The sequence below is a fragment of the Athene cunicularia genome (genome assembly GCF_003259725.1).
Source record: "Athene cunicularia isolate RWA chromosome 4 unlocalized genomic scaffold, athCun1 chr4_part1, whole genome shotgun sequence".
Taxonomy (NCBI): domain Eukaryota; kingdom Metazoa; phylum Chordata; class Aves; order Strigiformes; family Strigidae; genus Athene; species Athene cunicularia.
Genome location: NW_020799098.1, coordinates 17789846 through 17806483, shown reverse-complemented (window position 1 = coordinate 17806483; position 16638 = coordinate 17789846). Strand labels below are relative to the sequence as shown.

Sequence of the window (16638 nt, the reverse complement as noted above, 5' to 3'; positions counted from 1 at the left end):
AAAGGTGCTGTGAAATCTTTTTTTATAGCCCATGCCTGGGTAAGAAACAAAATCAGAAAAAAAAAAAAACCAACAACCAACAAACAACCACAAAACAACAAAACAAGAACTATTTCAGTTTCAATAGACAGGGAGGTTAAATTAATAGCTGTCCCCTTCCTGATAACATGAGAAGTAGAGCTGATAATTGAAATTAAAAACACCAGCGGTTTTCAGTGTAAATTGAATTGAACACAGGTTATTCATTAAAGAAAATGAGTGAAAATCCATCAAGCTAGAAATAGGTAATTATAAACATACTCATTCATATATATAATATATATTGTTGTACGTAGTGGGGATAATATCCCACAGATGAAAAGAATATTAATGCTGGCCTTAAAATTAAATTTTTCATAAGAATAATTTCAAGCAGTGTAATAAATAAAAATTAAAACCACCCCACACTACCTTGTATTTTGAGCTTTTAAAATTCCTGCTCTTTGAGTATATTCATGTGTCTTACACATATTAATGTATTGGGACACTCAGCTCTCCTACAAAGTAGGAAAGGCTTCTACTAATGTACTAATTAATCTTGATGTTACTCCAGGAAGCTTTTTAGAACAAAAATTATATTAAATTCTTTCAGCTATAACTGTGTTTTAAGTACACTTTTGTCCTATATTTTGTATGTGTTCTACTTGAAATAGACATAGCATAATTATGGAGCATGAATTTTGCTCAAACAGGGAAAAAAATCCCTGATTTAGTCCATTTCTGGTTTCTCTGGTATACCCAGATCCACATTAGCTTGAAAGTTCTTTGTTTATCAGTACAATATTAACAATTCATTAATTAAAATAAATACAGAATATAATTTTTAAATGTTAGAAAAGTTAGCAAAAGGTTTCAGTTACTTAAGGGAATATGAAAATAGATTTGAGTAAAATACTCATATTTCTGAGTTGTTTGAGGAATTATCTTCTCTCTCAGAAAAAAAAATATATTCTACTAGTAGGTAGGTGGCATGAAGAAGGCAGCTCTGTTCATTGGCTAGAGTAGCTGGTAACCCAGCTGCTAAACCAGTATAAAAGGTTGTAAAACTGGAGGGGCTCCCCTGTCTAGGAGAAGGAAAGAAATGACACCTTGTTATTTATCCTGTGTTTTATGTCTTTAATTTGAGATGTTATGATGTTATGAAACCTCACTTTTATGGTTTCATCTGCACAGATCACCCTCAGAACAAACACTTTTCCTTTGAGCCAGTTTGGTTGCCATTACTGATGACCAGGCATCCAACACACAGGTGTTCAAAATTTTCATTTGCCCATCTCTTCCACTGCAGCCTGCCTCTGCTTATCTTCCTACCTCTGCCCAATTCTTGGTAAATAACAGCAGCTCGTTCAACAGCTTTTCAGAAGAAAGACAGATAAAGTCTAGACTTGTTCCATTATATCATAGGCCTGACCAGACCCCAGAATGATAGGTGTAAAGACACAACAATACCTGTTGTCATCCCCTGTGAGTAGTTTGAGACACTGTCCTGCCAATCATCCTCCCAGTCCTTTAACAAACTGGCTTCTGTAGTAGGCAAACAGCAAAGCTCAAGAGGAACACAGAGGTGGGGGAATAATATAATTGCCTATCAAAAGATCCAGAGTAGGTATCTCTTCTCTAGTTGTTGCAATTATCTCATACATGCAGTGATTTCCTGAAACCTTCCTCAAAGCTCCCATTTGTTCTGTTGAATAATAAATCTGTACCAAGAAAATTAAATGTTTTTTGTGAATCATCAAATTTCAAAAAGAGGTGTTAAAAAGCAGGAGCCCAAATACTGACAGAACAGCAGTCCAGAAGATGACAGTTCAAATAAGCTGTTCAGAGAAATTACTGTCTGTAATAGATTACAAAGACATGGAATTTTTTTCTTCTAATTCATAGCAGAAACAATCCCTTGAAATTTTACCAACACCTAATGGACAATAAATTGCTTATAGTTCACTCTCTGTAAATTTGTTGCCCTCTTGGGGGGAACTAACTATGACAGGAAAGCAGCTGCTCTCCTCTCCCAACATCATCTTCTGTTATTTCTTCTTCTAGAATGAATTAGAGCAAAGGAAAAGAAAAAGGACCATAAATATGTTTGGGATTTTTAAAAATCTGGATTAATGAGAAAAGAAAAAGATCTTTTGAACTGTAACTAACTGGGTTAGTTTTCCCAGTCTTAATTTCTAGTGCTTTGTTCAGACACACTTCAAATATTTCAAGAGGGAGGGTTTCTCTGAATTATTTTTTGAGGCTGCTTTACAGGCTAGTGCATGGCATCTCTTTTAAGCATATCTTTTGAGATATTTTTCAGACTGCATTTGCTTTTCCTTTAATGACATCAGAACCATCTTTTCCCCCAGAAACCTAATTTTGTTTGCATCATCTATTTTGATGTCAGGCTAAAATAATTTCACTTTTATTATTAGCTGCTGAAGGATTTTTTCTCTGCTCTTGGTGTTTCTCCTACATTGGCCAATGTGATCTGAATTCCACCAATGCCACCCAGCCCCTTTTCACAAAGATCACTTCTGATACATGCTCTGCTTTTTTACTGGAAAAAAAAAAAAAAGCATCAAAAGTGAACTCTGTATTCTAAGAGTACTTTCAGAACATAAAGTTAATCACACTACCACTCACTTAAAAATAAATAGGCAATGAAATCTATTCCCAATGCATATATCAAGGATAAGTAGGTTTATATTTACTACAGAGAAATGAGTTACAAAATTACAAATTTATTTGTTTGTTTAACTTACAATAAATTACAAACTTATTTATTCTCTGCATGCAGCTCCAAGGCTGGTCAAAAATTGAGCTTAGCCCTGTTGGCATTTGGTAAATACATCTTTAATGTTAAAGATATTCCCAAGTAAAATGAGTACAATGCTGATGAATTAATGTATTGAATTATATAAATGTATTAGCTAAAATAAATAATGACATTTCTTAGGTGAAACATCAGGCTAGATTCAGCAGCATGGGGGACAAGAGGCTGTTGCCATGCCCTCAGATCCATCCAAGTGAGACTGAACATATATTCCTAGTAGGCACATGAACACAGAGCACACATATACATCACATATATACCTATATACATGGCCAGCCACACAGTTCACATAGATGCACAGAGCAGTCACACAAACACAGGCAGCCCCAACAGCCTCATCCTGCTCCCCTCTGTGGCTGAGCAGGGTAGAGGTCCACTAGTGAGAATACATACATACATACATATATATATATATATATATACACACACATATATGTACAGCGTGGATCACCCCAGCAACTGGGCTCAGACACAAGCCTCAGATGCCCAGTAGCTGCTCCTGGATATCAGTTCCCCAAGTTGTTGGCACCTGGGCCAGGAAAGACTTACTTCTCTGCATCCTTTCTCTGGCTTATGCTACAGAAACAAGGCATCTGACACAAAGTGAGAATGCAGAATATTAGGAAAGATATTATTTCATGCTTTTCACAGAATGTGCTCGTTCTCAAAAGTGAAGTGGGATTTTGGATCTGTCTGACTGGAAACTTGCATCTATCTGATACCTTCTTGGTTTGATCTTGGACTATTATGTCTGACAAATGGGGGTAATATTTGGGTATAACCTGATTAAAGTTTATCTGTGAATGATCTTCTGAAAAGGAAGAAAAGATAAGATTGTGCTGTGCAGATTCAGAGGGGGTTTGATAGACCAGTTCTTCCAAGAACTAGGAAACAAAGACTATGTAAAACAGGGCCTGGTGCCCTATTGCAAGGGTGAAGAGAAAAAAGACAGGCAGGAGTAAGGCAGCAGCCAGAGGAACTGAGAAGAGGCTCTGGGGAGTGGAGGGAAATGAGCATAGAAATGACTGGGAACAAGATCCATCCTTCAGCAGAACCAAGCAGCTCCAGAGGAACCCAATAGATTGGCAAATCTGGGAAAAAGAGCTTGATTGGGCTACCCTGTGTCAGGGGCAAGCTGGGATATTCCCTTAAACAGCAGGCAGCCAGAGGAGGCATTTGAAACAAGCTGTTGTGGATTTGCAGCTATAGGAAGGAAAATTAAATGCCTCAGAAACCTTGACATTGAAATTACCATCACCATGCCATTGTTCTTTGGCTTTTATGTCGCTTCCAGTTTTTGTTTTTATTTTGCAACTTTAACTTTGTGCAGTATAACTTTACCACCCCTGCTCAGCCAATTATCACATCTGAACTGAGATATATGCATTTTTAATGACCCAGCAGCTTAATCGTAACAGCACTTAGAGTCATATTTATCATTTCAACAAACTAAAACCATTTTTTTACTGCGACACTGCTTGTTTGAAAGAATTTTTTTTGTTTGTCTCTGATCCTCCCACCCGCACCCTTCTGCTTTTGTAACTGCTTACCCTCCTGGTTGCAATGAGCCTTTGGCTACAGAGCCACTGCCTGAACACCAGCACTGGGAGGCGAAACATTGTTATCTGAAGTAAATTGGCAAAACATACAGACGCTATTGAGGGTCAGAGATCTAGATTTAGGTTTTGAAAGTGACAGTTGGTAAGATTTATAAGTCTAGTTGGTTTTGGATCTGGTGTTGTATCTGTTAGAGATGTTTCCCCAAAGTCCTTATCTTTTCCATCCTTGGAGGGACTGTTTGCATCTTAATTTCTTATGTGTGCTACTTTTCACACTTTATTTTGGAGGAGGGTCAAGATAGGAGTAATTTGTGAACTGAGTATCACTGTACTTGTTCCAGATAATTTATGTAGTGCTTAAATACTATCGAATGAATTTTCAGATTTCTGATTTCCCTTGTAGTTAATTTTTCTGTAAGCCTAGACAAAACACTGTACATTTCAAGTATAAAATTTGCCAATATAAAACATTACTGTAGCCACAATTAAAAAATCCTTCTATCTGATAAAATGTTGACTAATGGTTTGCAGATAGTTTTGCTGAGTAATTTTACTACATAGCTACTGATGTCTTCCCATGGGAGGCCAATATAGGCTAAATACACATCAATGTGCACTGATTAAACACCAAATACATGCGGGTTTTTCTGGAGAAAACTAAATGTTTAGTCCAAAAACACTAATTATACTTCTTAATGGGAGAAATTAATTTGATGTTGCAACCCATGTGAATTGCATAATTATAATTTAGCTCAGTTTTCTACAAATATGAAAGTCATAAGAAGGCCTAAGTTTCAATTGCATACATCAGAACAAACATTAGATATAGCAAATTTAAATCAACTTTAGGTATGCAGAATTAGGGAGTGCATAAAGTTAAAAGTTAATTTTCATAAATCTTAAAATCATTAAAGACTGAAGAAACATAAGCTTCAGAACCTATTGTCTCAAGTCTTTAACCCACACCCTTCTGTCTTGGTTCCTGTTTGTAATGGCAAATTATAAAGGTCCACTTATCAAACAAAGTTTCTCATCTCATCCCTTAGAAAAGCTCTGCCACATACACAGACAACTTTCTAAGGCTGTTTAACAGTACAAATTTTCACTGAAATTAAGGGCTGTCTCAAGCATCACCACAGTTTAGGGTAGCCAGAAGAGTGAAAAAGTTTTTCCTGTTGTCTAAGATGAGCTCACAAACCTCAGACTGTGGCCACTGAACTTTGTTAAATTGTCTGTCCCTACGAAGAATTTGGTGCCCTTCAGGTGGGCTGCGATTAGCTCATCTCTTAGTGATGGTCTAGACTAAACAAGACCAGCTCTCACAGTCTGTCTTTGTTGACCATGTGCTCTCATGCCTAGTAGTCTTCATGGCCGCCTTCTTCAGTTCCTCCACATCCTTGGGAGGGCTCCAAGACTGTCCTGAGTAGAGGGAAAGAAAAACTCCGTCAGCCTGCTGGCCTTGACACAGGAAGTGGTTTATCTTATTTGTGGTAAGAATTCTTTGTTGGCTCATACTCAGCTTGACATCCACTGTGACCCCACGTCCTTTTTGGCAGCCAGACACTTCACAGCTGTTACTAGGGCAAAGGATGATTTCTTTCCAGACACAGAACATTGCTATTCTTGTTGAGCTTCATGGGGTGCCTGTTGGCCCAGATTTTGTTATTAGTTTTGCCTAGATTAAGATATTAAATCAAGGCCATTTGTTAAATTCTCATGCTGTTTTGATCAAAGCCCTATTATACTCAAATGAAAAATTAGGAACTGGACTGGGCTATGAAAAGCCACCATGGGTTTTGGTTGTGGAACTTTTGGTAGAGTTATCTTTAAAGTATATACATGCTATCTCAAAATTACATACATGTTCCTCCATTTAATTTTTTGTTTATGGAAAATTTAAATTTTCAGTTAGAATAGAAGTACATGCAAAAAGAGAAAATATCAGTTAGAGATAATTAAGTCAACGGACGTGAATATATATCTAAAATGAAGCAGAATGAAAACTGACAGCAGATAATGCAGGAGATGGAGAACCTGTCATGCAAAAGCCTATAATTAAAATACATTTTAAATTGCCAAAGCTCCTAATGCATATTTATTTATTTTTGTTATGCAGACAAAAGTCTGGGATTTGAGTTTGTTTCCTCTGCATTGTCTTTCCTACATTTCACTATTTCTCCTTTTTTGTGTGTTTTTGGGTTTGCCTCTTGTCTAAAAAGGGTGTTGATCAGGTAGTAAAGAAGAATCCACCTATTGCAGTATTCTCAGAAATACTGAAGAAAAGACAGCTTAGACAGCATGAAACTTGTAAATAATTTACAGGTTTTGGAGTGGTTCAGAAGACTATGTGCTAGAATTGTAATTTCCCAGCAGTAATACTGCAAGCAAGAGAGATCATCAAAAGGCAGAATCATATTTATTATTCTCTGTCTCTTCTTTCTGTGGGTTTATATTATTTTCTCTTTAAAGGAGGGAGCACTGGACTCAGGAAAAACAGTTCAAGATGAACTTTTCCTCCTTCTTATACTCCAGAAGGAAAATACAATACATCATTAATGCAATTTAGAAAGACCGTCAAGCAGAAATTTTCTGTAACAAAATAAATTATATACAGCTGGAGGAAAAAAGAATATAGGAAATGGTTTAAATAAGCCTCACATGTTTCTTTCAAACTATTTAATTATTTCCTCTCTTTTATAAGAGTTTAATGAAAGGTTAGAAAGATTTTCTTAATTATAGTTGGTACAATGGAAGGACTTAGCAATAACCTGACATAAAGCCATGGGACTTACTTAACAAATACTTAACAATTACAATAATAAATCTCTTTCACTGAACTAGAGAAATCTCCTGATAAACACAATAAAGCCAGATTTATGAGTCAAGAGAAGAGCAGTCTTAGAGGTAAATGATGTTGGCTACATATGTATTTAGATGAAAATTATTTAAGAACAGAAGTGTTCACTGTCTTGGAGGAAAGATCCAAGATAAAGAAAGAAAAGTTTGAACTGATGTTTCTGATAACAGTAGTTGGCCAGCATCATAGATTTCTAATTAATGTCCTTAAGATACCATTAATACAGACCTCCAAGGATAGAAAAGGTAAGGTGTTACTGGTAATACTGTGGTAAAGAGCAAAGGAAAATACAGAGGGTCAATCTCGTTAAACTCAAAAGATCATTCCTGACTCTACTAATATGTAATTCTGTGAAAGTATATTGCCTTTTCAAGCAAAGTTTCTTTCAAACAATATGGTGAAACTGAAGGTCATTAAGTGGCAGAAAAAGGTACCACTTTTAAATGAGGAAATCATGTATTTCTCTAAAAGCAGGCTGTTAACTTATTTTGAACTAACAGAGAATAAATTAGACCATTTTTTCCAGAGCACCTTTAATTCTCCTCTAATATCACAACATTTAAATGCAGACAGGAGATGGGAGTCTTATTCTTCACAGCTTTTGTCTAAGGACTGACACAGTTCAAGTTGATGGAATTTCCTGTAAAAAGGGGGAGAGCACTCTTGGCAAAATAAGCATAGTTTGAATGTCTTTCTCATCCAAGGAAAAGGTAGAAAAATTGCTTTGCATGTTAATAAGGCATAATTAGATGAACTTAAATGCACATTTTTTCATTCATTTTTTATTAAGCTTCAGAAAAAAAAAAAAAAAAAAAGCAAACTCTGAGTTGTACAAATTCAGATACACAGGTTTTCCTTTTATTTCAGCCAAAACATGTGCCTAGCCTTTTGTTTGAAAAGAAATTATATGCAGAACAGAAAGAAACCATGGCTTCTCTTTTTAAATTCTAAAAGACTCCATTGCCCTTTCACGCTGCTACCCATCTCAGGGAGAAGGCTGCTTTATTCTTTCTTGGGGAGGTCTGGGAATGATGTAGAGTATAAACTAATGTATGTTTGGAAGAGGAACTTCCAAATGCCTTTGCTACATTTTCTACATTGAATAACTATAATGTTATATCAATGAACGCTTCACTGATGTTTTCTTTATTGTGCTTCAAATACAAATAAAAATACTACTCTTTTGCATGCACTTGTACAACTCCAGGAGGCATCAAAAGACAAGCAGCATAGTAAACCTGCTAGGGCCCGCAGACACACTAGACCATCTGACTACAGTCTTTTTAGGAAGCTGGTAGAGCAGAGAGAGATGTTTTAGAATGCCCTCACACCCAAATACATATACAGGCCGGGAGATGACACCTCAATTAATGGATTGCTCCTTACCTGATGAAGGGTAGAAATGCTACATCTGTTTCACTGTTCCTCTCATTCCCCAAAGGCTTTGGTTTGAAAGGCAGTGTGGCCCAGCAGTCTGATCTTACAGAGAGCTGTACTCTAATTCTCCCTCCATCAGTGACAGCCTCTGTGTCAAGGAACAAATAATTTCATACTTTTGTCCCCATGACCACTGTTTGTCTGTCCTGATTAAACAGAAATTATTTTTTTTTACTATGTGTTTGTACATGCTTAGTTATGGTGAAGAGCTGATTTTGGCTGAGGATAAGTGACATAAATCAAAATAATCTGATCTGATTTTTTTTCAGGTGATGCATTCATCTCTCAATTAGCAAGATTACACTATTTCTTAGCAGAAGCTGTCAGAACTATGAATATCTCAGATCTCAGTCTTCCTTATTTAATCTAATAAAAATATCATTTTCCCTCACAGGAAAAGCTGTTATTACACTGGTAAAAGATGTTACACTGTCCTTTATCTTCATTTAAAGCTATTTCCTTTCCCCAGTTTCAGACTAGGAGCACATAAATTTGAGTTATCAGTCCAAATAGCATAGCAGTAGACAAAAATAGATGTATGAACATTAACACTTAGTCTTTTCTTACTTTACTTTGTTTCTAGAAATATTTCCCTTTTAAAGAGCTTTCCAGGCTTTTTTCACCCTCTGTGTTAAAGAAGGAATTAAGGCATAAAGGAATTAAGTGCATTGCCCAAAGTCATCTGCTTAGTGTGGCAAATTCAGGACTAGACATCAACTGACTGGTATTTGATGTTTATGAGTGACTTAGTAAAAAATACAGTATTCCTTCTGCTTTTCATAAATGATTTTTGTAAAGTTACTCCTCTAATCTTTTTTCTTCTCCTTCACTTTGTTTCAATTTTTCATAATCACTCTGCTCTGACACTTTCTGCTTATTCTTTCTTACGTATTTCAGTTTATGAAAAAGATGTAAAGAGACAGAAGGATCTGCAGAGTTTGAATAAGGACTTCTGTGGCAGGGTCTTTGGAATTCATTAAATATAGCTTTTAGGTAGAATATGACTGCACGTTCTGTTAGTAATATCTAACTGCAAATGCAGTTTACGTTCCTGCTTGGTTTCCACACCCTGCAAATGCTGCTTGCAGATGTGGGAGTGAGCACACATGGCCCACAGCCACACCAATAGCTCCACGCACTGCAGCAGAGTGGTCACTGCTTCACGTCTGTCACTCAGGTATCAAGACTGAAGTTGAGATATATGGCATAGAAGAAATTTTGTCCCATAGGAACTCTTCAGGAAGATGCTTCAAAGTGATAAACATTTAATTGAGCATAAATATTTTGTTGAAAGCGCAAAATCAGACAAGTCAAACTCTTGGAGACACATACATGTTTTTTACGGTCTCATGAACATATGATTTGACTGGATCATGTTGGATGGTATTCATTTCTTCTCTTTCACTTTTTTTTCAGGAATGCCCCAGTGGTGTTGTCAATGAAGAAACCTTCAAAGATATTTACTCTCAGTTCTTTCCACAGGGAGGTGAGTACTTGACAGATGTAATTAGTACTACAGTGAACAGTGAGTTATGTTTGTTATTTCCTAAATCTGACCAAAGAGCCTGCTGTTCAGATTAACAAGATTGCTGTCTCAAGCTCTGTCTGAACTCATGGGATACTTTCGTAATGTCTGGACACATTTTAGGGTATATATGTCTGAATGAAATGCAATGATATCAACAAATCAGTCTTCTATTATGAAGTTACGGCCTGTGTTTGGATACCTTTGAAAACCATGTTTCTCTGAGGAGGTTATTTCTTTTTAAATTTTCTACACAATCTTCCACATTCTCTTTTATTCCATAGAACCCTTCACAGTAGGAATAAAAACTGTAGAAGGCACTACAGGTACCCTTTACTATTGATGGCAGAACCCCTTTGACTTCTATGGGGTTTCTCTACTTAAATGAGGTCTTTTTTCGATAACTTTAATTTCAATTAATTAATTTCCAGGGGTTTCATGAATTTCTTTATCTTCATTATCTTTTAGTTCAATGAAGGTAACAGAAAAATGTATGGTTTTTTGCCTTGAACCTTGGATTTTCTTTTAATATGAATTATTTTCCTCTTTGTTCTTCCTCTTGCTTTTACTATTCAGTCCTCCATATTCTCCTACAACTCTTCAATCCTGCCTCTTCATCTTCTCCCACAGCTCCTGAGATTTGCATGTTTCCCTGGGACTGTTCATAGCTCTTTCTTTTCACTTGTATTTAAAAACTCCCCACACTTAATTGGTAGGAACAAAACGTTTCCCAATTAGTTTTATTTTGCATAAAGACCTAGAAGATAAAGAGCAGCATTCAGGGTGGATTACCATCACTGAAATCCTTAACAAGTAGGCACACTCAATAGGTAAGAACAAAAGGCTAAAAGGGTTGACCTGCCTAGTGATTATTTCTATATCCAAGCTTTTAAACCAGACTAACAATTACAGTTTCAGATATTACATTTTTTAATTACCCTGGCTGGTGAAAATAATTCTCTGCATGTGATTTATTACACCTTTACTGCACTTAATAATAAAAAAAATATCTTTCCTATTTTTACACTCAGAATTGTTTATGGGCAAAGAGAAAGCACACATTTTCTAAAAGGAAAGCTAAAATATATTGAGAGAATAAATGTAATCTTAAAAGACTAATCTTTATTAGTCCAGACCTAATAGAGAAAAGAAAGAATATTAATGTAGTTAAAACTGATACATACTCAATTCTTAGTTTCTACCCCTTTTCCTAGTGCTTATACTCACCCTTCTGCTGCTCCTCTGGGCTTTTAGGGCAGTGGCATCATTTGGAGGAGGAGGTGGGGACTGCAGTGGGCTGTTGGCATCTGGAGTCCTTCCCTGAGATGAACAGGATGTTGGTGCTTTCCACTTCCTCACTCTAGGATTCACCTGCGGTCATTTCTACATGTTTGCTAACATGTTTTTACACCTTTTTTTTTTTTTTTTCCCTCCATTGATTTGTATCTCCACATTACACCCAAATATATTATAGTTGGTGACTTTTACTTGTATTAGATACTATTTCTTTGTTCTCTTTGTTACCCCTAAAACCAGTTTTGCCCAGCTCTAACACCTGCATTTCTTTAACTGACCATGGGTGAGTTCTTTATAGATGTGAGGTCTCCAGTGCCAGCCTGCGCCTCATCCCCTCTCATCCCACACCTGCTCTCCTCTGCGCTGCATCTTGTCTCTCTGCTGCTCAAGGCCTCTGCTGGGTATGAGGCAAAAAGTTCTTCTCTCCACTGCATCATCATGTTAGAGTCATAAATACCTACTTCTAAATAGAATAACTGCTTGTTTCTGCTACCTGTATAAAGCTATAGTTGCACTACAAAAGTAAAACCAATGAGCCTTAGAAACCTGTTAAATCTGAGAGACTGCTGGTACATCTAAACCACGGGAAACAAATCTGCAAGCTGACAAGCCTCCATCCTAGGGCAAGCTACCTATAAAACTTGCATCTTCATAGTAACAGTGGCAATACTGCATTACTGGGGCACATCATTACACTATTTGCTGCAATTTCAGCAATGCCATTACTCTATCTGCAGCAAATGAGCTACAATTTTATGAAAAAAAAAACCTTTTTCTGTATTTAACTTTAGTAAAATACAGTAAAAATTTAGATTTTTAGCAGGACAGAAAAGTATCGAACCCAGATAATTCACTCATCAGTAACAGATGTTGTTGTGTAATAGTAACAGAATTTTTAGTTTTCTTAATAAAGCTGTTTCAGAGATTTCAGCAAAAAGCACTGAGACCATCAGAATCTATCCCCTTCCTCTCACCATCCTACATAGCCTCTACACAATGGCACACAGGCTTAACAGTACATAAAGACAGCACAAACAAATGTGAAAGCCTCATGTAATTTTCCTCAAAACTTCAGGAAAAATAATCAGTGGAAAGAGCAGAAGAGCTGAATCTCCTTGGAAGAGTAACAGCTCACATCAGTAATCCCTTAATCAGTAATCCTTTAATTTCTGTGGGGCCACCGAGACTTGAACTGTTTTGTGTAGGTTTTGTGCTGTTCTGTAGGTGCCTGTGTTGACTTTTGCCATTTTCTGAGAGGTACAGGAGCCAAAGTCTATTCTTTGTTCTTCACGTTAGCCAAGGTATCTTCAAACCCCAGTTAATTATCTGTATTTGCATATCCTTGCATACTAATAATGGGGTGAGATCATCATATTTAACTGTCTAGTTAAGGAGCCAGACTGGACACTTAAATCTTTGAATGTATTGCCAAAATATTGTGTACAGCTGAGACTTTTAATTTTCAACTGTGCTTAAAATATTGGTTTTATGTATGTCTGAATATTGAAAAGGAGAAAAAAAAGTTTAAAAGTTGTCCCCAAATTAAGACATGTGTCGTATATGTAGATCTCTGCCCCAATTTTCTACGTAATGCAAAACCAGATATAACATGATGTATCATTATAACAATTCATAGCAAACAAAATTATGTTGTGTAAGATTTTAAGCTTCAGGGTGACCAAGCAATCATGAAAAAGTCCTGTTCCAATATCGTCCAGTAAGTCACTTCATCACGTGACTTTCAAGACTATCCAGGACAATGTACAGGAAGAGTAGAAAGAGGACAAGAGAGCCACAAGAGTAACAAAGGAGATGACACTGGGTTGCAGTAAAAACAATGTATTTTAAAAGGCAGAAGTAAGTTTGTAAAAAGCTTTCCATGCCAGAAAGGCACACCAGTAATTTGTTTTTAGCAAACCAATCCATACAGGTGAATCAATAGGCCCCCTGCATTGATTCAATGGATTGTCTGAACTAGAACTTGGACTTGATCTTCAGCCTGGACCATTGTAGATAAGAAGCCACACACTGAATAATTATTACACTCCTCGTCAGTTATTAACAAACCATATTATGTTCATGGTTTGATAAGGCCTACTCTTGGATGTATAATGACTATCATTTTTTTGTCTCTGATGTTTAATATATTTAAATGGTGTATTTCAAAGAAATTCTTATTTAATAGCTGTTCCTGTCTCAAACTGTCAAAACATCAATTTAGCCTACTAGATATGATATCAGATCCCTGAAAAGAAAACGTATTTTATTTAAAAAGTTAAGCTTTTGTCTAACATGATTAATGTTCAAGATTTAAGGGGGTGGAGCAGAGGGGAATCACATTAAATGGCTGTAATTAAAAGACTAGTGTACCTCATCCTGCTGTGGTTTTGAAGGCAAAATTTCACACCAGAATTGCCTGAACAAAAAACCCTGAAAAAGACCTCGGATTTTTTTTTTTTTTTTCCAGAAAAAGGTACTAGAAAGAAAAGATTCTTCAGCTAGACATTTTTTTTCATATACCATCATATAAAAAGAGTAATATACTGTATCATGTATGGGCAACCAATAATAAAAAACCTTTTTGTTTTCTGTAAATATACAGAAAATAATTAGAAATATTTCACTTGTTTTTCAGAAATAAATGCCAAGAGAATGGAAAGCTATTTAAAATTCAGTTTACAGTAATTATACCTCTCTAATATGTTTTTTCCCTGAAGATGGTTTGCAGAGTATATTCTGTTGCACAACAGAAGTCTCAGTAGATTATGGAAAATATGACTATTAAAATCCTAAATATAAACTGAAGTCAACAAATTTACATTTTTCAGTTAAAGTGGGAATTTATCTGCTAGGCCATGCTTAAGTAATTATACTGGTGACTGGATACATGGATGAATTAATCTCTCAATAGTCTTTGGGTTTTTTTTAAATATCTGAAAATGCATTAACAGACACAGGATTTAAAGGTTGCAGAGTTTTTTTCTTGTTAAAATTATTTCACTTCATATGAAATTAACATATTGAAATAAGACCTGAGACTTTACTTGCTAATATCAGGTCTGAATCTGTGAAGTACACAGTTTTGAGTTTAGGTATACTTGGTTCCTTGGGGTCAAGATGGCATTTCAGGTGGGAGACCCAAGACTATCACTGTTTAATTCAAAACAATATTTTGGGCTGTGACAAATAAAGGTTTCCAAGATTGATATACAAGGTAAAATCATTTAGTGGCAAGAAATCAGAAAAAGATATCTCAGCCCTGATGAGGTTTTTCTGTGACAGGGAGGTTTTGTCCTGCAAGGGGAACACAGATTTCACAACACTTCTCACTTTACTAAAAGATTGTGAGGTTAATGTTAATTAACCTAAAATTAATGTAAATACATGAAGTAGGAAGAGCAAAGCAATGAATATTAAAAGTAAACACTGCCTCAACCTACATTAATTTGCATGGTGCTGAGGGAAGCAAAAGGCCCTGAGGAAAGCTGACTTCCCATAACCCCAGCAGCTTGTACTTCATATCAAGAGGGCAGTCTCTGGAGAATCACAGAATCACAGAATCAGCTACATTGGAAAGGACCTTGAAGATCATCTAGTCCAAACGTTAACCTAGCACTGACAGTTCCCAACTGCACCAGATCCCTCAGCGCTATGTCGACCCGACTCTTAAACACCTCCAGGGATGGGGACTCCACCACCTCCCTGGGCAGCCCATTCCAACACCTAAAACCTTCCCTGGCGCAACTTGAGGCCATTACCTCTTGTCCTATTGCTTATTACTTGGTTAAAGAGACTCATCCCCAGCTCTCTGCACCCTCCTTTCAGGGAGCTGTAGAGGGCGATGAGGTCTCCCCTCAGCCTCCTCTTCTCCAGACTAAACACCCCCAGTTCCCTCAGCCGCTCCCCATACGACCTGTGCTCCAGAGCCTGCACCAGCTGCGTTGCCCTTCTCTGGACACGCTCGAGTCATTCAATGTCCTTTTTGGAGTGAGGGGCCCAAAACTGAACACAGGAATCGAGGGGCGGCCTCACCAGTGCCGAGTACAGGGGTCAGATCCCTTCCCTGTCCCTGCTGGCCACACTATTGCTGACACAAGCCAGGATGCCATTGGCCTTCTTGGCCACCTGGGCACACTGCTGGCTCCTGTTCAGCCGGCTGTCAATCAACACCCCAGGTCCCTCTCTGACTGGCAGCTCTCCAGCCACTCCTCCCCAAGCCTGTAGTGCTGCTGGGGGTTGTTGTGGCCCAAGGGCAGCCCCCGGCATTTGCCCTCATTGAAACTCCTCCAGTTGGGCTCAGCCCATGGCTCCAGCCTGTCCAGGTCTCTCTGCAGAGCCTCCCTGCCCTCGAGCAGATCAACACTCCCACCCAACTGGGGGTCATCTGCAAACTGACTGAGAGTGCACTCCATCCCCTCGTCTAGATCATCAATAAAGATGTGAAACAGGAGTGGCCCCAACACCGAGCCCTGGGGGACACCACTCGTGACCAGCCACCAACTGGATTTAACTCCATTCACCACAACAATCTGGGCCCGGACATCCAGACAGTTTTTTACCCAGCAAAGCGTGTGCCCATCCAAGCCTGGAGCAGCCAGTTTTCCCAGGAGAATGCTGTGGGAAATGCTGTCAAAGGCCTTACTAAAGTAAAGGTAAACAACATCCTCAGCCTTTCCCTCATCCAATAAGCAGGTCACCCTGTCGTAGAAGGAGATCAGGTTTGTCAGGCAGGACCTGCCTTTCATAAACCCATGCTGACTGGGCCTGAGCATCTGGTTGTCCCACATGTGTTGTGTGATGGTACTCAGGATGAGCTGCTCCATCAGCTTCCTGGGCACCAAAGTCAACCTGACAGGCCTGTAATTTCCCAGATCATCCTTCCGACCCTTCTTATAGATGGGTGTCACTTTGGCCAATTTCCAATCTGTCGGGACCTCCCCAGTCAGCCAGGACTGTTGGTAAATGATGGAAAGTGGCCTGGTGAGCACCCCAGCCAGCTCCTTCAGCACCCTCGGGTGTATCCCATCTGGTCCCATAGACTTGTGTGTGTCTGTGTGATGCAGCAGGTCACTGACTGTCTACTCCAGATTGGGGGTGGGGGGGGTGG

At 37.9% G+C, this 16638-nt stretch overlaps 1 protein-coding gene across 10 annotated transcripts in view; it reads left to right on the top strand.

Annotated features, from left to right (window-relative positions):
- The window catches only part of KCNIP4 (potassium voltage-gated channel interacting protein 4), a 426114-nt gene that overhangs the window by 393487 nt on the left and 15989 nt on the right, over nt 1-16638 (top strand). For all 10 annotated transcript variants that reach the window (XM_026846786.1, XM_026846780.1, XM_026846782.1 and 7 more), the window contains one exon: nt 10127-10196. In XM_026846786.1, the coding sequence (XP_026702587.1) occupies nt 10127-10196 (70 nt within the window). The remainder of the gene's footprint in view (nt 1-10126; nt 10197-16638) is intronic.